At 50.9% G+C, this 22,418-nt stretch overlaps 9 protein-coding genes across 9 annotated transcripts; 4 read left to right on the forward strand and 5 right to left on the reverse strand.

The window, feature by feature from the left end:
• Positions 1-1,107: 1,107 nt before the first annotated feature.
• Positions 1,108-1,515, forward strand: K460DRAFT_249082 (ankyrin; the record flags this gene model as incomplete). Its single annotated transcript, XM_040927370.1, has 1 exon — positions 1,108-1,515. A coding segment is annotated over one exon (408 nt), but the record flags the coding sequence as incomplete, so codon positions are not given.
• An 869-nt stretch (positions 1,516-2,384) lies between these two features.
• K460DRAFT_356924 (uncharacterized protein) lies at positions 2,385-2,988 on the reverse strand (the record flags this gene model as incomplete). The annotated part of the gene is made up of 2 exons (XM_040931999.1): positions 2,385-2,576; positions 2,629-2,988. 2 exons carry the CDS (start codon positions 2,986-2,988, stop codon positions 2,385-2,387), a joined length of 552 nt encoding a protein of 183 aa, XP_040785722.1.
• A 1,354-nt stretch (positions 2,989-4,342) lies between these two features.
• On the reverse strand, positions 4,343-6,207 carry K460DRAFT_287367 (MFS general substrate transporter; the record flags this gene model as incomplete). The annotated part of the gene is made up of 3 exons (XM_040928960.1): positions 4,343-5,643; positions 5,697-5,952; positions 6,010-6,207. The coding sequence occupies 3 exons, from the start codon at positions 6,205-6,207 to the stop codon at positions 4,343-4,345; spliced, it is 1,755 nt and encodes a 584-aa protein (XP_040785723.1).
• A 906-nt stretch (positions 6,208-7,113) lies between these two features.
• K460DRAFT_356926 (uncharacterized protein) lies at positions 7,114-7,739 on the forward strand (the record flags this gene model as incomplete). The annotated part of the gene is made up of 3 exons (XM_040932000.1): positions 7,114-7,351; positions 7,445-7,512; positions 7,572-7,739. The coding sequence occupies 3 exons, from the start codon at positions 7,114-7,116 to the stop codon at positions 7,737-7,739; spliced, it is 474 nt and encodes a 157-aa protein (XP_040785724.1).
• A 444-nt stretch (positions 7,740-8,183) lies between these two features.
• On the forward strand, positions 8,184-9,034 carry K460DRAFT_315171 (uncharacterized protein; the record flags this gene model as incomplete). The annotated part of the gene is made up of 3 exons (XM_040930305.1): positions 8,184-8,679; positions 8,729-8,835; positions 8,912-9,034. Coding segments are annotated over exons 1-3 (516 nt in total), but the record flags the coding sequence as incomplete, so codon positions are not given.
• A 1,219-nt stretch (positions 9,035-10,253) lies between these two features.
• Positions 10,254-10,916, reverse strand: K460DRAFT_418278 (uncharacterized protein). The gene is made up of 3 exons (XM_040937932.1): positions 10,869-10,916; positions 10,646-10,790; positions 10,254-10,592 (listed from the first exon to the last, which is right to left on the reverse strand). The coding sequence occupies exons 2-3, from the start codon at positions 10,778-10,780 to the stop codon at positions 10,428-10,430; spliced, it is 300 nt and encodes a 99-aa protein (XP_040785726.1). The 5' UTR covers positions 10,781-10,790; positions 10,869-10,916; the 3' UTR covers positions 10,254-10,427.
• Positions 10,917-11,471: 555 nt separating this feature from the next.
• Positions 11,472-12,584, forward strand: K460DRAFT_287777 (isoflavone reductase family protein; the record flags this gene model as incomplete). The annotated part of the gene is made up of 2 exons (XM_040928996.1): positions 11,472-11,501; positions 11,550-12,584. 2 exons carry the CDS (start codon positions 11,472-11,474, stop codon positions 12,582-12,584), a joined length of 1,065 nt encoding a protein of 354 aa, XP_040785727.1.
• Positions 12,585-14,055: 1,471 nt separating this feature from the next.
• Positions 14,056-16,484, reverse strand: K460DRAFT_378367 (uncharacterized protein; the record flags this gene model as incomplete). Its single annotated transcript, XM_040935068.1, has 4 exons — positions 14,056-14,622; positions 14,753-15,981; positions 16,032-16,396; positions 16,462-16,484. 4 exons carry the CDS (start codon positions 16,482-16,484, stop codon positions 14,056-14,058), a joined length of 2,184 nt encoding a protein of 727 aa, XP_040785728.1.
• Positions 16,485-20,017: 3,533 nt separating this feature from the next.
• On the reverse strand, positions 20,018-21,854 carry K460DRAFT_340992 (uncharacterized protein; the record flags this gene model as incomplete). Its single annotated transcript, XM_040931132.1, has 2 exons — positions 20,018-21,380; positions 21,437-21,854. The coding sequence occupies 2 exons, from the start codon at positions 21,852-21,854 to the stop codon at positions 20,047-20,049; spliced, it is 1,752 nt and encodes a 583-aa protein (XP_040785729.1). The 3' UTR covers positions 20,018-20,046.
• Between the last annotated feature and the right edge of the window lie 564 nt (positions 21,855-22,418).

Below are 22,418 nucleotides of genomic sequence, written 5' to 3' on the forward strand. Positions count from 1 at the left end.
AGAGTGCTGCTCGAGAACGTGACTAAGGCTCAACAAACGACAGATCGAGACAATAAGGTCGACAATAGATTGCAAATTCTGGCACAGAACCTTGTTGATGGCTCTTATTGAGAACCTTAACAGGGCTGTTGTAACTTCAGAAGAACGCATAAGAGAAACCATCACAACAACGACCACAACAATTGCTGCCAACGGCATTTCAGGCGGGAGCACGTGTCAAACATCATCATCGCAAACCCACCAGTATAGGTCAGAATCCTCGGAAGGAGCGTCAACCACTACAACAGTCTCTACAGAGTCCGTCTCAAGGCTCAAGCTTGAGTTCTCGCGCTTCCAGAAGAAAGGCTGCGTACCTGAATGCGAATGCCCTTGCCATACAAGGCGACGATACAGGTCGCCGTCTTTCGCCCAGAAAGTTCTAGGCGAGCTGTTTATCGGGTTTTCCAGTCTTCCGTTGCTTTCCAGGGGTTGTCCAGACGGGCGATGCAAGCAGAGATCGCCTTTCTCAGCAACAATCACCTACTATCTACCGACCATTCTCTTCAGGAAGATGGTGTCATTGATATGCATCACGACTTCGCAAGGCGATCCTGCAGCCTGCATCAAAGTCCGGCCGCTGAATACAGACTTTTCTATCTACCGCGCTGTGGAGACAAATAATCTCGGACGCGTGAGGGGTATGGTCGAGCGTTGCGCATCTCTTTCAAGCGCTACATTCAAAGGGTTTGTTGCGCGATCGCTCATGAAAGCTACGTCAAGCTGACACATGACCTAGGGGCTGGACACCTCTTCATGTGCGTCTCCACAATGTCATCATGACATTTCCAAAATTATTATGCTAACTTCACACAGTATGCTATCAGCTATGGTCACACCGCAATCTGTAAATCTCTTCTTGCTGCAGGCGCTGACCCCATGATGGAGGATGGCTCAAATCAACTGTACGTCCTATTCTTTTCGATCACACTAAAAAGCCTCACATGATGTAGCTCTCCTCTAGAATGGGCCTGGACAAAGATCCTAGGAGGTTCCTATGAGTACGAAACCCAGCGGGAAATGGAAGAGCTGTTCAATGACCGAGACTGCCTCGAAGAGATGGGTTTCACTACGCTCCATAGGATTGTTCTTGGTCTCGATTTTTCAATGATTGAGATATGTCTCTCTGAAAATCCGGGGTGCATCAACGTTGTCGACTCAACGGGTCGAACAGCTTTGTCGTGGGCGGCTCAGCGTGGCATGACAGAAGTCACCAATCAGCTGCTGATATCTGGAGCAGATCCAAACATATGCACGTCAAACGGCCACAGTCCTCTCCAGTACGCAGCGAGCGCACGAAACCCGGGTTGTATACAGCCGCTCCTCGACTACGGTGCCACAATCGATCAGACTGACGTGGAAGGGCAGACGCCCTTGCACTACGCTACAGTGCATCAAAACGACTTGGCATACTATAGGCCACTCATTGAAGCCGGTGCTGATGTAAATTGGAGGACCAATTGGCACGCGACACCTTTGGCTACAACTATCCTCGAGCGACATAACGAGGCTATGACATACCTCGTAGACTGTGGGGCTGACATTAACCTCAAAACCCATGACGGTAGACCACCGGTCTTCAATGCTGTCGAATACAATAACCACGATGCGCTGCAATTCTTGTATGCGAAAGGCGCTGAACTTACGGGGGCCAGTGTGGCTTGGCCGACCATTGCGCACATCGCCGCCTATTGTGCCGACATTGAAACACTCCGTATATTGACATCGTTCCGACTCACGCTTGATGGGTTGGAATGTGTCGATCGAGATGGTTTTACGATTACACAAATTATCGATAACAGACTGAATGATAACCCAGGGCTTGGAGATGCCTTTGTTGACGCTTTTAGAGTGTTCTTAGACAGTATTGAGGTGAGAAGTCGGATCGAAGAGGATGAATTCCATGACGCTGTAGAGGTGCTTTCTTCTCATTAATTAAGTTTTCTATATCGGTTCCAGGACCTCGCCTTGAAACCTATTATTTCTCCAGGACTATGAGATTAGATACGCTTGCCCAACTGTGTTTAGGATGAATGGCGAGGAAGACTAAACTTTGCGATCATCATTTCTGAACCAACTAAGAAGTTTTCGCTCATCATTTCAGAGGCAGTTCAAAATAGCGCAAGGGAAATCCTCTATCCTAAGTGATTCAACCAGCTCACAGCGAAGAGTGAACCCACAAGGCACAATGGCATTACGATTATTTGCTAAGGTTAAAATGTCAAACGGGAAAAATGTTGGTACAGTGAATTGATTTGACGGTAAGAGCAGCGGAGCTCTGGTACTATCTGAGCTAAAGCCAAGATACTGAGCCTGCTCTGATAAAATACCGTAGCGTAGCTAAAGCGTTACCCTTTGTAAACAGCGATCGCAGAATCAAAGGCTTGGTCAAGAATAGTTGCACCAATTCCCAGGAGGCCCGCATTATCAGGTGTGACCTTCTCGGTCAGTGCCGAGATGAGATCATGGGTATGCTTCTTCAAGACCTTAAGATCGAACAGCACAATGGGAGATAAGAGGGTTTTCTTAAACGCCGGGTACTACAAAACGTCAATTAGACTCTTTACGGCTTGAGAGTCCAGGGTTATTCACCTTCGTTTTCAGTGTGTCCAATGACGTTTGGATCGGGCCTATCTCGCCTGCCAAGGTCTGCACAATCTGCGAACTCTCCGCCGCTGTGAAATTGGAGCTTTGCTTCGTGATATGGGTTGCTTTGAGTATTGTGACGTCGAGTTTTGTCTCAGCGCCTACAACGGCGAGAGCTTGGGGCAGGAGGCCGAGGAAGGAACCATCGAAATTGGTGACGGCTGTTGTCAGGCCGGCGACGGCGGTGTTCAGTTCGTTGATAGTTTCGAGGACTTGGGGTGCAAGATCTTGTGTGCCTGCGCGAGGCTCAACTGGAATCGAATAGCTTACGGGGAGCAAAGACAAGAGAAGGATTGAGTAATGCATCTTGAAGTTCAATTTCCGATCCGAGTGGATTGAATGGAGGCTAGAAAGATATACACACTGGTCAGCTAGCTTTCCTACAAAACATAGGGACGTCTATGACACAAATATATCCTTCAATCCATTCACGTGGCATCTCATCAACAAAATGAAGTCCCGAGGTCTTCTCATGGTATGACACCAGTCATTAACATGGATACAGAAGAGGAATGCGAGGGCATTCCTGACTTTGTGCCAATCATAACCTGCTTGAAATACATGTCTAGCTACATTTTGGGGTTGCTTATTAGCAATTACCCTACGATTGAGAATGCGGAGTCTTACTTCCAAGTTCATTCCAATCCTAGCGGACATTACCTGATCACAGTATTGGTCTATGTTGATCTTCAATTTATGAAAAGCTAATTCCGGAAGTTTACTTGAATTCTGTCCATAACTGTACAAAGCTCCGAGCGCCTTGCGAGGGTCAAGGTTCGTACCTCAATTTGAAGGACAGGGGTTATTGCGGGGCCCCGCCTTTCACAGGCTTTCACCTCGGCATTACCATAACGTGAGGCCGATCAGCGAATGTACCCAACTCGGCTGAACTTCAATCAGCCAAAAGGATCCCATGAAATGAGGCTATGACATACTGTACGCTACAGGTTATTGTAAAGTTGCACGTGGCCCCTAGTATTCGTACGCTTCCCTATATGGACTGCTAGAATGAAAGCTAGCGTATAGGTACTATCGTAGTCTACGTTAGATACTCATACAACTTACGAAATAGCTTCAAACTACAAGCAACCGCCTCCCAAGTCCAGGCAGGCAAATCAATAATCCCCACGCCCTTTCATCCCAACTGACTGCCTCCCCAACTCCTCAAAAGTCTCCTCTTTACTCCTCTACACCAACCCGAACACCATCTCCGCCTTGGAACTATCCGCACTAAACCCATCACCCGATTTCGTGTTCTTCCCGGACTCACCCGGCACCCTAATCTCCACATCAGGTACCCCCTTCCTCAACTAACCCTCAATCTCCTGACTGCGAACATCCCCTGCACTAACGTTAAACTGGTGATTCGCAGCGCACCAAGATCTTTCACACGTACCATGCCGTCGCGTCAGAAACCAGCGGATCATCGGGCTTCTTGCTCTTAGAGAAGCTATTATATATCCGCGCCATACTCTCATTCATGACAATCGAAGAGTCTGAGGAGCAAGGTATAGTGTAGATGCTGCAAAGAAGACGAAGTACCGAGAGGGTATCTAGTAATCAGATGAGACCACTCCGACTGATGAACGCCGGGAAATGCCAAGGGAAACATGCCAATCAGGCAACAAGGATCCTAGCCATGCAGAAACGACGCATAAATTTACAGCCCGTACGTAAAGGTAATCTTGTCATCACCTTGTCTTCCGCCTTGCGTTGCTTCTTCCAACCACTCAGTTAGCCACGTCATCTTGTCATATCTTCTTGTTCTGTCCATGACCCTCTTCACCCATCGCTGCTCGAGCGGGAGTGGTCCTATACCTCCAGCTTTCTCGTTTTCGACATCCTCTGCACTCCATCGACTCAGTAAGTCCTTTCTTTTCGCATTCTCTGCTCGTAGACGTCCCAGGAAGAGCACGTAGCCCAGCGCAGAGAAGGCAACACATACGAGCGTCCACCAGAATGGAACAATGTAGCCGGATTCGGCGTACTTCGGCTTGAACAACATGGCTGAGAAGATACCTGCTAGATTACCCCAACCGTTGATGCCAAGCAGCAACGCACGCTTGCCGGGCGATGGCGTGTTACCTGAGATCCAGGCCACAGTGAGTGGTGATGCAACATATGTGCCAGAAAGAAGGACGTTGAGCGCGAGATAGCGTGGGATTACCCAAGTAGTTGGGAGTGCAGTGACGGTAATCAGACCAACGGCCATGATAGCCAAGCCGGACAGGATGGGAAAGAGGCGTATGCGATGTTTGTCACTATATAGTGCGAAGAAGAACAGCGTGATGGCGCCGCACAGGTGCGGGGGCGCTGTAAGCAGATTGACGAGCGCAGGGTTGGACTTGGTTGTCAACGGGGCGAGAACGAGCGGGAGGAAGACGGAGAAAGCGTAGACTGGGACTGCAGAGAGAATATTGCACACTAGTATATGCCAGATCCTAGGGTTGAAAAGGGAAGAGAAAATGTCGTGAGGGCTTAGACCGCGATCATGGAGCGAGTCTCGTTCCTGTGTGCGCTTTGAAGGTTCGGAAGAATTCAAGAGGGTGCGAGACTCCTCATCGTAGCCCCCGCTTTGTTCGGTCTCCTCGCGGTGAAGCTTCGCTGGCACGTTCTGCATGTCTCTATCCCGCACAACTCGCGAAGATGCGTGCTGTCGCTCTTCGGGTGTCAGAAACCACGCCGTTTCGACACTATGTGGCAGCCAAAAGTATCCCAAAAAGGCGACTACGACGGTCAAGGTGCCTTCTAGTAGAAATAGAATCTGCCATGGCCGCCACCTTGTGTTCACCTGTCCATCTATGTTGTCACGGCGGAAGCGGGAAAAGACGAAGTAACTCAAGATGCCTCCTAGGGCACCTCCAACGGCGGCTTGGCCGTAGAAGAGGGACAAACGTCGGCCGAACTCGAAGCGCGTGTAGAAAAGCGAGAGGTAGGTGACGGTTACGGGGTAAAACCCAGCTGTACCAGAACTTAGCATGTATTCGAGTGGGTTGGGTACATGAATCACATACCCTCGAGACAGCCGATGATGATACGCAATGTATACAGCTGCCATCTATAGCGCACCCAAGCATGCAGTGCAGTGGAGATTCCCCAGAGCACCATACAGCTAGGTACCCATAGTACCATGCCATATCTCCTTCCCAAGGCTGCGCCGACCGGTTGTAGGGCGACGAAGAAGGCGAAGAAGAGGGCTACGGCAGTGTTCACGTCACCCTTGTCGAGCCCGATGTCGGTCGTGAAGTGCGCGGATTCGGCATTGCCAATCTTTGAAGCTACAGGTCAGTCTTGAACTTTGGTAGTGTAGTCTTGCGCCAACCATACATTCGCCTTGTCCAGCGCGTTGAAGAGAAACAGGAGCGCGAGGAACGGGAGGAGCAAGCAGTCGAGCTTTAAAAGCGTCCGCTTGTGTAGTCGCACATCAACGCTATACGGTTCCTCTGCGTCGTACGGTGGCATTATTTGGGTTGCAGCTTGTGGACGTGAAGCCTCATGGAGCTCGAATGACTGCTCACCGGCCATTCTGTCGGTTGCCAAGCAGCTGCAACAGGGAGCAGCGCGCCTCAAGGCTCAAGGCTTCTCGAGGCCTGCCTCTTGTGTGATGAATGCGACAACATTTCGACATGTAAGATGGTCGCATCAGCTAGCTGTTGTCCCTCTATTGTAAGCCCCTTGGTTTGGACCCTTTGAAGACGCGATGACGTGGTTCGGAGCGCCATCGACGAAGCCGCCCGTCTTATCGATAACACCCTTTCCAGCAAATCCACATCCTATATTTGATTCACATAGACACGATGGTTAGTATGTGATTACGACAACAGACCAAGCTAAAGACGACACTATTTGTGCACAATATACCATCATAACGTCGTCTCTGTCTGCACATGCCAGGGCACCACAGTATTGGACTCTGATCGTCTCCATCATTGACAGCCATGATATTAAATATGCCTCGACCGCAAAGCGACCGACCACTATGTTCGGTTCGGTTAACTCCACCCCAAGGTATCTTTCTACGGTACTACTAGTCAGATTACGAGTCGCCGCCATGCCTAGGCAATTGGAACGACGGAGGTAACCGACATCGGCATCCAGGCAAACCTCTGCGATTTCATCGTGAGGTTGGAAAGCGGGGCTGAATAAAAGTGATAGCAAAGCATGTGTGAAGTGTAGAAAGCAGATTGTGTCGATAGGGTAGATTAAGTGGAAGAGGTGGAGGAAGAGGTGGAGGAAGAGGTGCAGAAAATGGGGGAGGACGCGAAGCATTGTCGGCTATAGCTGGGGAGAAAGAGTATATAACACAAACGGTATACCCCCAAACTTGAGAGGACACAAGAGTAGAACCGGTCATCCCGAAAGCCACCGTTCAACAACTTGCACAGAATACAACATTCCATTCCCACGTCAACGCCGGTCATCCCTACCACCATGAAGTCCGTTCTCATCACCATCGTGGGCCTCGTGTCACTTGGCCTCTCCAGTCCCGTGGCGCCTAGCGAGGATCTGTCTCTCAAGAAGTCGACCGACGAGTACATCTTCAACATAACGCTCGCCGACTTCATCACCATTCGCAACGCTGCATTCGAGGGGATCATGCTGCCTGATCGGCTAGACTGGACATCGGAGGGGTATGAGCACATGGACACTGATCTCTTCAGGTTCGCCTGTAAGTCACGCCCAGTTCCCTTCCGTCTCTTCAAAATATCTCGTCAAAACAATACGCTTCACTTCCCATAGACCACATCTAACAGCCCCATAGTCGATGACGCATGCTATCGCCACGACTTCGGCCATCTGAACTTCAAGAAGCAGAACCGCTACACGGAGGTGAGTGTATATCTACTTCCCCATACTTCCCCAAGTACCTGCATCTAACTCCGCGATAGGAGAACAAGGCGCGTCTCGACATGAAGCTCAGGAATGACATGTTCATACAGTGTCAGTCCGAGCGTTACCAAGCTGCCTGCGAAGCCTCGGCCTCGCTGTACTACGAAGCGCACAGAGCATTCGGAGAGCGTCCCACTACCGAGGCCGAGCCCAAGGACGAAGAATAGCTTCAAGGTGGTGGAACCTAAGGGTTCGGGACTAGATTGGGTTATGTTGATTTCTGGTACTTCCATGTCAATTGATAAGACTCAACCCACGATGTCCATGATGATATGAGAGAGGGTTCGCGTAAAATGAGCGGGGTAGAACATGTGTGATGTCACATGCATATAGTTGCGAGATATCGTAGCGGAGAATGAGAAACTACTCCTATCAAATACGTGCCAATGCAACTACACTTCACAATTAATGTACAAGGATCTCCCCTTTTGGAAACGTAAACCATCTGATCTTGTCCCCCAAAATGTGCAACTGAGGGGAATGTAACTCAATCCATTTCCCCTGATTTTCGCGCGCCGTGGAACTTGACTTGATCGCGTCGCCTTCCCCTCACATCTCAGGGTCTAATGTGGCAACCTCTCCTCAGTGCCATGGGACTCTCAATTTAATGCGTCGCCATCAGCTCACTTCTCAGCATATAATTATCAAGCTCTCATCAGCGCCATGGAACCTCAAATGAAGGCATCACCATCCCCTCATTGCTCAGGGAATAAATCAGCACCTTCTCCCCGAAGAAAACCAATTTCTGCAACACTCACAGCATATCTTCTCTTCAGAAATTCAAGAAGCAATAGCTGAGAACCACTCACCCTAACACCACCATGATCACCAAGACGTCGGCGGCCTTGTTCGCCTTCGCCGCCATCCTAGGCATCGGAAGCCTCGTCTTGTCCGCCCCTACAGCAGTCTCAACACAAGCTAACCCAACCTTCACCCCAATCCCTCACCCAGGCATCACACCTTCTACCATCTTCACCAACTTCGCATTGTTCCAGATCCCCATGGACCAATTCCTCATCCGTCGCAACAAGAAGGATGGTCCTTCTGATATCGACTGGGAGTCGGATGGGTGCTCGCATGTCGAGGACGAGCCGTTTGGCTTCAACTGTAAGAGAGTTTCTCATCCAAAGAAGCCAGTCCATGACACTCCACCGAGACGCAACTAACAGACTACGAATGTTAGTCAAGGACTCGTGCCGCCGCCATGACTTCGGATACCGCAACTTCAAGAAACAAAATCGCTACAAGGTAACGTCTACCTCCGTTTCCCTCTTTTTATCCCCAATGAACTTTTTCCACCCTCACTAAAATAACTAACTAACCACCCGACTTCCTTCAGACCGGTAAGCAGTCCATCGACCTACAGTTCCGTGAGGATCTTCTCGCCCAATGCGACACGGAAAAGCACCGCAGAAGCTGCCGCTTCGTAGCAAAGATCTACTACAAGGCCGTACGCATCTACGCGAACAAGAAGCACGCATCAGCAATCGCACAGGCAACTAGCATGAAGATGAAGCTCGCAATAGACAAAGGCGTCGATATCGGTGCCATGGGCGACGAGGAGATGGAGACGCTGTTCGGGGGTGTCATCCAGGCAATCAAGGAGGCCGGGCCCTTGGAGCAAGAGGAATTGGAGGAGAGGGGCGTGCCGCTGCATCAGCCTTCGAGTTCTGCGCCGTCGTCGGACTCCGAGAAGGAGCGGGAGGCGGCGAGGAAGAAGGGAGACCCAGATCTGTTCCCAAATTCCGAATCGGACATATTGCGGGAGCACATTGCTTCGTCTAGTTCGGACTCGGAGGAGCCGGAGGAGGAAGAGGAGGAGTAGAGAAAGGCTTGAGGTGGAGACCAACGACGCGGTGAGGTCATTGATGAGCGGGAGGGAAAGGTAGAGAGGGTTCTGCGGGGTGTGCAAATCGTGACAGACCAGTATTTGCTAGTGCATGTAGATAGTATACACCACACCCATTAAACAATGCCTCGTTATTTAAGTATTGACCTCTCTTCTGTACGCCAGTGCATCTTGCCCCACTGTTATACTACGAGGGAGCCATAGTTGAGATAAGAGTTGGAGCTCGCAGTTTTTTGCGGACATGGTGAGGGTAATGACGAGTGAGATGGAGGGAATCATTGCTAGATAGTTGAAAACTGCCTAACTGCCTGACACTGTATGTTAGCATTTATACATAATTTTAACTTCCCTAATTAGGTCTTAAGCGCAATTGGTTTGGTGCTGTAGGATTCGCTCTGTTGTTGTCGTCATGTGACGGCTGCTCAAGGGTTGATCAATCCTTCTGTGAGGGACTGGTATCTGCGCCACGTCGAATTTGACAAACAAGGGAAGACCTAGGCTCAGGATAGAATATGAAGCTCGGTGCTTCCCGCGTGATGGATTCGGGGAAAAAGGATGTCGAGCTTATGTTCGTGCATGACTGAGAGATTGAGTTTCAACCTCTCGCGGAGTGAAGCTGCAAAAAGACCCACCAAACTGTGTATAGCTGCTGAAAATCCGCGTTAAGCGGTGTACTATCGACTAGGTGTTCCTGAGGTGCGTCTTCGAGTAGGGCGCATATAAGATCGACTGCGATATAAGTATCCAAAGTGTCTCCACGACCTCGTTCCTGGTAGGATCAATGCTTAGGTCTCCTAGTTAGGGCACTTGCGGCTCTGTCTTGTTACACGCAAACTCTTGCTTCACTAATCGCAAATTGGGCGGATCCCAGCACCGGCATTCGATGTCATGTTGTGTGTGGAGCTCCGCAATTCCTCGTGCAATGCCAATCAATTGTCTATGAGCACATATCCGCTATTTGTACACATTTGGTCCTCCCTTATTTCCCCGAGATCGTTTCCCTCGCTTACAACTTGCTGATGAAGAGACGGGCGGCGAACAGGCGCACGCGCTGAGGGAGAATGTACTTGGAGAAGATGTAGATGAGCGAGGGCAGCAGAACGAAAGCCACGGTGGTCTCGTTGACGAAGAAGAAGGGGATGAGCTGGGGCATCGCCGACTTGAGCATCGTCTAGCACTTGGATTAGTCTCCTCTCCACCTCCTATTAAGCATGCTCAACATACCATCTGCTGGGGTCCGACCTCGGTCTTCTTATTCTGGCTCACGGCGAGCGCAGGGCGCGCCATGACGGCGGGGCGGACGGCGGTGGGCGCGCGGAAAGCGGCCCTCGCAAAAGGACGGAGGAAGCGGGCGTTCATGATGGGCTAACTGGAGGTTGCGGGTCAGCGCGCTGCTGCGGAGGTTCAATTGGCGAGAAGAAGCCTTGCGACTGAGGAATTGACGTACCGGACGAGTGATGCGAAGCCCCGGGAGATGAGCGGTGATGGTGATGCGAGTGCGGGAGGTTTGGTGATGCTCGAGGTTGTCGTCGGCAAAAGCTCGACAGCTGCACGCCGGAAAGATCCGCATCACGTGAGGCTGTGCTTGGCGCATAGCCCCATCTCGACATCACATCCCTAGCATTTCGTCCACCACCTTGACCATGGAGAACGATCACCATCCGGCAATGGCTTTCCCGTCTTTCTCAATGCGCCAAAAGACGACTCGCACAGCTGCTTGACATCCCATTTCGTCTACCTGCACCCCACGCGGGCAAGACTTTTATCCCAATATGGCATTGCTGCAGAGCCTCATGCTAATATAGGCGCATCAACAATATTAGGACGAAGTCCATGCAGGACAGCAGTATTTGCTGGAGCACTTGCCCATCAATTCGCTGTTCATATCAATGGCTGACCATACATCATGCTAACCTTCAGCTAGCGCTAGCTTATCCATTGATCCGTGTGGGGTGGGGTGACAGGTTCGATTGTGCAGGTGGGTATAAAGGTATAGCATTGCTCTTCAGCGAAATGCCCAAATCGAGATTTTCGACACATATTCACTAGCATGGCGATTGAAAACGTCCTCTTAATAGGAGTAAGTGGATGGACGTCTTGATGAGATCGCTTTACTAACTCGCTATAGAACTGGGAACTCTGTCTCACTATCATCAATGCCCTTTTCCTCCCCACTGCGCAACCCGAAAACTTGCCCTATCGAGTTACAGTCCTGACGTACCCCTCACAAACGCTCGATCTACCGTCTCAAGTGCCTCAGTCCACGGTGCAGCACAAGAAGTCCGACTTCTCTTTCGAGTCTTTGCAGTCAGCCTTTGTTGGGCAAGACCTCGTTATAAGTACCACGGCTGGAGGAGACTCGGACTTACAGATACGCATCATAGATGCTGCCGTAGCTGCAGGTGTAAGGCGGTTCATTCCGCGCGAGTTCGGCCATGACACCTTGAACAAGGCGATACAAGCGCGGATATCGAAGTACGCCGGACAAGCGAAGGTCATTGATCACATCAAGAAAGCCTCAAACGCACAACCAGGCTTCGAGTGGGTCGGCATCGCAACTGGGTACACACTAGACACCAATCTCATTAGCGGCGACCTTGGTCTTGACATGGAGTGGCACAGCGCCACGATCCACGGCATTGGAACTGAGCCCTTTGCCGCCTCTAGTCTGGAAAGAGTCGGACAAATCGTAGCAAGCGTGATTTCGCACTGGGAAGACGTCAAGAACCAGTATATCTATGCCGCAGGCGTCGTCACGTCAGCTATTGAGGTTTTACGGTCCGCCGAGAAGGCGACTAGCCAAGAGTGGACTGTGGGTAACTACGATGTGGAAGAGTGTATAACAGAGGGCCAATTGAGGCTAAAGCGAGGCTATCTGGCTTCTGGGATGTTTTTACTCGAAAGGAGTGTGCTGTACGACGAGGAAATGGATGCATCTGCGCCGTTCAGGTTGCACAACGCGAATGAGGTTCTGCAGCTGCAACCGGAGTCAGTCAACACTATTGTGGTCATGGCCTATCATGACCTCACGCATCGCGGCAAGCCGGGCTGTGGGTGTTCATCGCGATGCCGACCTGCAGAAGCCGAGAGAGTGGCCGCTCTACCTGTCTTTCGACTATACTCCGACATTGGAAGGTCTTGGCCCATATCGAATGCCAGGTGAAGAATTAATCAGCATCTGAGGTTCCTCATGTTCGCATACTTCTCCTTCCATGCGCGCCCGCCACACCAGCCCCGGCCCAAATTCTATGCGCATATCCGGGACGACTTTTCGCGACACTCAATATGGATTACAGCTGACATGCATTTGGTCATGCGAACCACTGCTTGGGTGCCCGGCCCCTCCAATTCCCTGCCTCAGGATGCGAACGCCTTTGATCAGAGATTTGCCGATGCAGCATTCGCGAACTCGTCTAGAAGGTCAGAGACGCTCGTCAAACAGTATCATCTTTCTTAGAACCGGCTATAATCCGATACGCTTTTATAGCAATTAGCCCAAGGCATGATCATAGACGTCGGCGCCGACCTTCGTAATATGGCAATTTTGTGGAGGAAATAGGGCTGAGAAAAGCGTTCGCAGATCCCATTGATGTTCCCGCGCCTCTTCCGCTTATCCTAGTCAATCACCAAGTACAGTACAACTCGACGCTTGCCTCCTTCACCTCGCCGTCACATTGACACTCGACCGCATCATACGTCCGGGCAGTCGCGCACGCTTATACCAAAGCGAGCGAGCAAAGGATCTGGCCCGCAACTTAGCCCCACCGAAAAGAAGGTGACAATGACAATGATGATGACGACGATGACCTCTGCCCCGCCAGCTTGCCAAGATTCGAGTAGGCTCGTGCTCGAGCATACGACGTTTCAAGGGTCCCCAGTCCGGTATCAGATTTTGGGCCTGAACCTGAGGCGTTTGAGGCTGGCTGACCGCTTATCTGGTCCCGTATAGGTGGCTGAGGCGGTTGTTTGATGTATGTGGAGATGTGCACGTGGATTCGCAACAGTCTGGAATCAGACGACGCGGGGACTCACCGCTGGGACTCACCGCTGGATACCTAGTATTAGTCAAATCTTCACGTTACACTGATTATGGAGAATAGTGAGGCAGGTAGTCTTGAAAAATATCGATTTGGGCTGGATAAAGCAAGTCTATCGAAATAAGAAATCTACCTACGTGAAGTTGGCGAGGGGGGGAATCGAATCAAAACGCTAAACTCGAATGCTGGAAGTCGTAACTTCGTAAAGGCCGCACCACCAACTTGCTCCCTCCCGCGGCGTGCGAAGCCCTTGTAACCGACCCAGAAAGGAAACGCTGAAAAGCAAAATGTGCTAACTGTGACGCAAGGCCGAAACCATCTACCATCGCTGCTGAGAAGGATCGAAGAGATGAGTGTCACACACACACACTTGTTCTGATGCAAGGATAGGAGTCTCCACACCCAATGCACTGCCCTGAAAATGCTACTTCTTGCTCCGCCGTTCTTCTCGCCATGAACGCCAATGAAGCTTACGAAAAGAAAGCGTCGTTGCTCATGCGAAAAGCTGAAAGTCGATGAATCCCCGCCAGTGTCGTGAACGCCTAAAGAGTAACCGCCCTAATGAGGAAGGCGAAATGAAGCTCAACGCCAATCAATCTAGATCATACTCGCGATCGAGTTGAGTGACGCCGTCGTCGTTCTGATGCCCACGAGCTCAGGCTCGCTGACCTGGTGCAAGAGGCTGTGTGTATTTGAAAACGTAGACGGCGTGCCAGAAAAGCTGGACAGACTCTGCAGAGGGGTTGTGAACATGCCCACGACCGGCTCGTGCTTGGTGGAGTTGGGCTCCATGCGGGGGTCTGAAAAGGAGCTCTGCGTTGGCGTTCGAAGCGCGTGCATCGTCGGCGTGGCGGATGTTGGCGTTGGATAGGCAGTGTTGCTCGGGTAGCTCGTTGTGGTAATCTGCGGTGTTGCCGTTGGGGTTGAAGTCGGATACGGCGTGGACGATGTCACATTGGTCGGCATGCTGTAGTTCTGCAGGGACGAGCTACCTGGGATTGGCGTGGGGGTGGAATGACGGTGAGCGGCTGCATCTTTTGATGACTCTTGCTTGATAGGGTACGACGAGGACGTCGCGGAGCCCGAGGAGACTGCTCGAACTCGTCCAGCTTGGGTTTCACGGCGCCGTTTAGGTCCGTCCTTGACTTTGGGATGGGTGTGGCACTAGAGGTTATAGTTAGCAAGCTCGAGCTTGTGACACCTTGATAGGGTTGCCATTGGCGAATCAAACTCGCGGGATAGAACGACCTTGGAGGTGGTTGAGGAATGTAGAGAGGGTAGAACCAATACGAACCTTGTATGCATGCCTAAACCACGTCGTCCCTTTCTTCTTGCTGCTGACCAGCGCTATCCACTCACCGCAACTGCCACAAAGTCCTTCCCAAACGTCAAGGTTTCCTTCTGTTCGCCGCGTATCTTGAGGACCCTGGAATGCAGCGCCCGTGGCTGCACTGACGCCATGCGTGAACGACTTGTCGTACCAAAACGCGCTGTTCTTGAGCACAAGCCAGCGCCCGGGCTTGCACAATCCGCACCACCCTTCACGTTTATTGCCATGACCACGAACCCACCGTGGGGTGTACAAATCGCCCGTGAAGCGAAGATCTTGCTCATGTGGCACAAGATCCGGATCCGAAGGATTCATGTCCGACTCTGGGGGGTTTGAGCCTTCTTCATGCAGGGAGGAGTAGAGGTCAGGCGGATCTGACAGATCTGCAAAATGAGATGAACCGCCCCCGTGACGGTCTGCGTTGCTTTGAAGCAGACGGAAAAGACCTTGTGACGGTAGGGGCCGAGGAACTTCAAGATGATACTGCGAATCTTGAGGTGTAAATAGTGTCGGATTATTAGACTGGAGAGGATGCTGCTGCTGTGAATAAAGCACGTTTTGTGTTGGTAGCCCGAAGTTGGTGTATGCGCTTGGTGGGTATGCTGGCATGGAGTGATGAGGATTCAGGCGAGGACCGTAAGGTGCGAAGCGATCCGGAACCTGTGCCATTGTGCGTGAGGCTGTGGGAGTCGAAGTCGGCGCATGCCCGGTAGACCACCTCTTAAACCGACCGCTGTCGAGTGTGTAAGGTGAAGACCGGACGTTATTGTGCGGTGCCGGCGATGCGCGGGAACGACTTCCTCCTCGAACGACGCCTTCGTGCTGAGGTCTGCGTGGTGAGGCGAGCGGCGATAGTAGGTGGCTTGCGCTTGGATCCGAGTGACTCCAGGCATCATACTCAGACGCATAAGGAACTGCCTCGGAAGAACCCAGATCCTCGTATGTTGATACCTCGGGTAGCCCACCTCCTGTGCTCGACATAGAAAAGGTAGATTCAGACATTCGACGAGAACCCTGTGGATTGAAGTTTGTGAGGTTTTCATGCTCCTGGCGCCCCATCCCAGGATACTGGCGTAGATCAATGATGGGAGTGTTTTCATCCTGGCCCATCATGCCATGATTGTAGTCTGTTACGTCTGCGTCTAGGGAGGGAAAAGACTCCAACTCTTCACATACTTTCTGTCCCCATGGACCTGTGCATGTTAGCAAATGCAGGTAAACAAGACATGCCGAAATCTCTTACTTGTGTCGATGACACCTGGAAAATAATCAGTCGTTGCAAGCGTTCCAGTGCCATGCATGCTATTACTAAATGAAGTACTACTGAGAGCCGGCGATTGAGAAGTAGCAACATCTGACCTTGCCAGTAAATAGCTAGACTCTTCTCTACTTCCCATGATCGGACCTTGTGGCATAGAATAGTACGGATTGTGGGTCTGTGGTACCGCCCACGTGGGCTGCGGTGGAGATGGTCTTGACATTTGCTGGACAGTTTGTGGTTGCTGCTGCGCTTGGAGCGGAAGATTCCCATAGGAATACATCATCTGGGTCGCTGGCGTAGGCGAAGATTGTCCCATAGGGTATGATCTATTAGGTGATGGGCGATATCTATACGAGCAGTCAGTTTACGCCAACCACCGTAATCCCAGCGTAGATCGACCAAGAGCGCTTACTGCTGAATCGCATTAAATTCCATGTTTAGCTTCGTCCTCTATATACAATGACCCTGGCGAGTGTCTGTAGATCGTCTGTATTAGGAGAATTGTAAGCGGCCGAATACGTAGATGATGAGCTCGCGAACAGCTCGGAACGACACCGCCTGACTGGAACGGCCCGCCATGCGGCATCCTGTCAACTGAAGCAAGGGAGAGGCAATGCGCACGGAAAACTCACGCCGGTAACGAAAAGAGAGACTTGCATCCAAAAGAATGTGTCAAGGCGATAGCGCTGTACGACTACGGCTGAGGTGAGTGGCGACAAAAGGAACCGCGAAACTAAGTAAAATGAGTGTACGGAGAACAAAAGTTCCCAACGCAGCCAGCGCGGATGGAGCCCGCTCCAAGAGAAATGAACAGAAATAAATAGTTGGGCTGGATCCTAAAGAGTGACGGGCCAAATGGAGAGAAAGCGGTTGGTCGGAGGGCTTGTTAGACTATATGATGAAAACACGGGTTTACAAGTTCCGAGAACGACAGAGAAGAGAGATGATGTCTGCGAGTTGACGCAACAGAACTAGTTGGGCTCGGGTTTGAGAGGAGTGTCGCGACGCGCCTTGGCTGCAGGCGATCTGGAACGGCGACAGCAGAAGCGTTCACCCAAAAGAGGACCTGGTGGGGAGGGATGTAGTGGAGGGTGGACCCGGCGCAAGGCTGCTAGGATGCAGATGGCGATTAGACGCATTCGGGGGGGTAGTGGCAACACTCAATGTCTCCATCGATCTCGCGGCTCACTCGGACAGACCTCTCTATGTGTTGAGCAGCAAGTGTCCCATGCGGCTACGGCAACAGCGTCGCCATGGGTTGAAGCGCTACCATCCGCGAGTATACGTCCCATAGACAGGGAGCAACTGGTGGATGAGATCAAACAAGCAGAGCCAGCGGACGCTCTTTGCGACCTGAATACGAGTTTCAGCGCCCAATTCGGATGATGGGCGTTGTTTGGGGAAAGATGGAGTGATGAGAGGTGTTGTTGGTGGAAGACGCGACACTTCGAAGTATCAACTCCAGTACCGCGCTTTAGGGGCCGAGGCCATCATTTCGTCAAGAACGCGTCCTAATCGGGATAATATTCCACTGTCAGAGATAGTGGATTGGACGAATTGTTTCGTTATTGTTTTTGGCGTGTTGATTTGTTATGAATTGGGATGAGTAAGCGATTACTTACATGCCGTTGCCTTTGGCCCCACATCTCTCTCCCGCGACGCGACGGGGCCGAAACACACCTGATACGCGCCAACCATCATCTTCGCAACGTCTACCGCACCATTGCCAACATTTTCATGAATTACGAAATTGATTCGACGACGTTCACCGCTCGACCCAGTTGCACGGCGAAGCAGGGGCTAGGTATCCATCTTGCTGCGGAGAGGTCTTCTCTTCTGTCCTGCGCGGACCAAATCATCGCCGAATGGAAAGATGGTGAACCTCGTTTACAGGCCAAGGCCGGGCTGATGAGACTACCTTCGTCCTCGTCGCCTCTAGCGCCACCGACTACAGCTAATGGCATAGCGTCGCATTCCGCATTGTGGAGTCACGTTCACATCTGACAGCCGTCGATCGTCAGGTCAGCACCACATGTAAGGGCATATCCTTACATGTGCAATCTAGTATCACAACGGATTTGTTCCGAGAGATTCACAAAATCAGCCAATAGCGGACGCTTCTGTTCTGAGAAAAGCTTCGAGTTGTGATTCAACGTCACCCATTACCCGCCGACCTGTCGTTTTGCTAGCTTCGCTACCTCAGTCCTGCGCTACTTATCTGATCCGTTATTTGTCACTGGGACGCAAACACGCCGGATATCACTGCTTCCTGAGTATCCAGTCCGCTTCGAGTTCGATGAAAACAACGGAGCATGAAAATATCGAGAAGGAAGGCGAATTGACGATGGATCCAATTCAGCCGCCCTAAAGCCCCCGCTCATTCCCCTTAGCCTCTAGAAGAATGCAGCATACTCTACAAAGCAGACTCGACATCACGGGCCGAACAATCACCGGAAGACCAATTCGGAACCTCCTTAGGCGAACCCCGTTAAACATTGTTCACTAGCATCGCACGTCCTTGTGCCGAGAATGTCGTGGTCAGCTCTCTTATCGTTCTCCCTTGCCTTCCTACGGATGCAAGCAACATCCGATAAGGACTAGGGGTCTCACTCCCCCACACCAAATTTGCGCGTGCATGTGCACGGCTTCATTGCTCCGCTGAATTCCACGTGTTCTGTAGTGCAAAAACGTCCTCTGCAATCCAGTCCAGCTGCAGTGGGCTCCCAAGGGGGTAAGGTGGGAATTCAATAACATTCATCGACGTCTGAATTGGGGAACTGGCCCGACGGCTTTGCCGAGAATAGTAGCAACGTTAATAGTGAAAACGGGCGACCCACTAGCACCAACCCAATTCTCGAAATCAGCGCATGATGTCCAGCGTCGTTCATCACAAGACTATGACCATATGATGCAAGCAGATCGAATCTGCACGTCAGAACAAGCTGCGTCATAAGTAAGGTGAAGCTAGCAACCCGGGTAGGGTAACAGTTTCTCTACTGCGCACAAAAAGGATCACACTTGTGCTCAATGTTTATGCCTTAGGCACAGACGAACAATGAAAGACGATCACTGCCTCGCAAGAAGCTAGCATAAACATGTTCCTCGGCCAGTCCGAGAAATTCGAACCTTCACGGAACATGGACATTCCGCCAACGGATAAGATTTCTATCAATCATTTCGTCACCTCTCCTTACTTCATCATACTTTGATGATACGGGTAGACTCCTATGAGATTCTACATACATTTTTCCCGCCTTAAGCGATCACAGATTCCTCCCGTAGCCTTTGAACATCATGCGGGCATGTCAACCCACTTTAGTGAGACATTCCCTGCTGAGACATGGCGGACATGGCGGAGCGCGGATATGGCCGGACCGGGAGCAGTTATACTCTTTATCTGTGTCGCACAAGTCTTTTTTGGGTACTCGGGTTAGCGATTATCACACCTGTGGCTACTAAAAATCAAGCTCTAGCCAAGGTAAGCAAAGGTACTGGTAGTCTTAAAAAGGCAATCGATATTTGAGATGTTAAGTTCGACAATCCACTGCAATCTCTTTTCAAACGGGGCAAACCCAACCCAGCCCTAGGCTTCAGAATATGATGAACGGGAGGGGCAATGGCTTTGTCTGCATGATTATGGACTAGGTTGATCCATGTCCCCAGAATCTGGGGTTGACAGGTCTCTGTCCGCGGAAAGACGTAGACAGCCACCGTTCAGAGTGTATTTCCATACTAACGCCATCGCTAACAAAAAAAAAGTACTGCAACCAACTTTGGAAGGATCGTATCGGAGGAGAATGAATGTAAGTTGAAAGGATATTTTTTGTAGTTAAGAGAATGATTGTGCGACGCTTAGTACCATACTACTGTATCGACTACAAGGCGCATCCATCCCTCGGCTGCCAATATCAAGATTCCATACAAACATACTCTTCGAACACCTTGAACGCCGTCTTTCCTCATAATATGTCCTATTGACTTTCTTTGTGAATCCTACTCACAACTTTCCGACTATGATCTCACATCCGCCGCTAACCGTGTCAAATTTCAAAGTACTTCCACCACCTCCTTTCTTCGCTTCGACATGGTTCTTCCCCGGCTCACTGCTTTCTTTGACCAGTTCTAGGTCTTTCCCTTGGAGATGCAAAGCACCACTCAGCGAGGTACCATCAACATATCCTACCCACTCCTCTGGGTAAGTAACGTTCATGCCACCAGATGTAGTCTTGTGAGCGCTTAAAAGTCCTGCCATAGCAACATTTTTTGCCTTGTACGGACTGCGAACAGTAAGGCTCGTTTGCCCGGAATGAGTGTGCGTGTAGATCTTCGATTGATAGTTGCCAGACTTGAATGGTAGGAGATCTGCTGTTACCAATCCAGCGACTGAAGTGATCTCGGTCTTGGAACCGTGGATGAAAGTTCCATCGACGGAGCCGACAGTCGTATTGATATACGTCTGGTAATCGCGCTCTGGGATGTGCTTCCGCTTAACGTCTGCTCGAATACTAGCTGATAACGCATCGATCATAAAGACGGCTGGTTTTGTACTTCTTTGTACCGCCTCTTTAGGCTCAATGTTGATGTTCACAGAGCCACTTATCGTCTTGACCGACACTAGGTCATAGAGAGAGTACTTTCCACTAATGGAACCGGATATCGTCTTCAGATGGATCTCTCGAGAATCCAAGGCTGCGGAGTCCAGGGTACCGGTAGTGAGGGATATCGACGTCGATCCCGTGACGGTGAGGTTGACGCCATTGTGGATTTGCATACCCATATGGGTAGACGCTATGTTCAGGGTTTCTAGCGTTGCCCCAACACCCATATATACAACCATTGACATACCAAGACACGCGGTACCAGATCTCACTCCATCAAACCCATCAGGAAATGAGGGGTCGCCAATCGTCAGTCCAGTGGCCGTTGAAGTGTGTCTGATGCTGTTGACGTCTACGGACGGCGACACAGCATACGACAGCTTTGCTTGAATGGTACCAGGCGCTTGGTCATCGTGTGCTTGCGTCACATGAATCCAACCCGCCACCCGCTTGTAATACCCGTCCAGCTGGTGTACCGCTTCTTGTATGTTGAGTTCTTTGGTCTTGCCAAAGTCGTATTCTTCCGTCTTGACATTGTATTCCTTCCCGCATCGAGATGGCCATCGAATAGGGAACACTTGCTTAGATTGTGTAGACTGCGGAGGTCGCGCTGGAGTTGCGAGCTGCGACGGCCACGGAACAGCCACAAGGTGCGGTTTATCGGAGTCGTCATCGATGAAGCCATCCGGATGGGATGATTCATCGGCATTCGGTGACGATGTCCCAGCCCCAGCTGATTGAGCTGAAGATGGAGGAGTACTAACTGTCTTCTGTTCCACGTCAGTATACAGCCTACTTTCAGCGCTGGTTTGCTCACCTGCTTGTCCGACCGTGCCGCCACTCCCGCTAACAGCACAGCTAGGATTGCGACCAGTACTACCGCAAATAATACCGCAGCAAACCACTTTAAGTTTTTTCTGTTAGCGCATTGCTGCCTCAAAGTCTTTCTTTTGTATTTGTCCTCTTTCAGTCTTGCATCTTGCGCCTCTCGCCCATCCACCGGAAGTAGTCTTGCGCCCTCTTCTCCACTGAGTCTGCTCGTGTATAGACCCGGAGTCGTTGCTTCTAGATAGCTTGGTGGCGCGTCTTGTCCGACGAAGGTCTCCAGAAGTGGCGTCGACGAGTCATCATACGGGGAGGTGCGTGATGGGTTTACGATTTGGCGTCTTGACGACTCGTTGTTTGCGGTCGCAGTATCTATGAACATGTTGTTGGTATAAAAGCAAAAACAACGATAATTGTAAATATACAAAATTGGGCTAATTCCGCGGTTCGGTCGTAGGTTTTGACGATGTTGGGGAAGTAAACGTGAAAGGTTGAAAACTGGTCAGGCAGTCAAGGCTAAGTATCATTCAAGCTCAGGCGTCGAAGCTTGATCTGCGACTTGAGGTTGGAGGAAAACCCCTTCTGCTACACATTTGTTTCGGTGGTGGAAACGCTGCATGTTTTACTTGCGGTCTTGGCTGGTATCTGTACGCGAGTGCGCACCCCTAGTACATCTACGTCCTCTTGAACTCATCGGTGTCAGACACAGAGAAAGAGGCTCCTCCTCTCTACTGTTGTAAACTTACGCAGGGCTTACCTAGTACTTTTCCAAGTAGGAACAGCGAGATATGACTGGTTATGGGTAGTTTCCAAGGTTATAGGAGCAGCCCTAAGAGCTTGAAATCACCGGAAGCGACTTTAGACTAGTCTGACACTAAGCCGAAGAAAGCAAGGCTTGATGCCGATCCTGTGGGGGGAAATTGCCTGAACTGTGGACTTATGAAGA

The sequence above is a fragment of the Cucurbitaria berberidis genome (genome assembly GCF_010015615.1).
Source record: "Cucurbitaria berberidis CBS 394.84 unplaced genomic scaffold K460scaffold_4, whole genome shotgun sequence".
NCBI classification, from domain to species: Eukaryota; Fungi; Ascomycota; class Dothideomycetes; order Pleosporales; family Cucurbitariaceae; genus Cucurbitaria; species Cucurbitaria berberidis.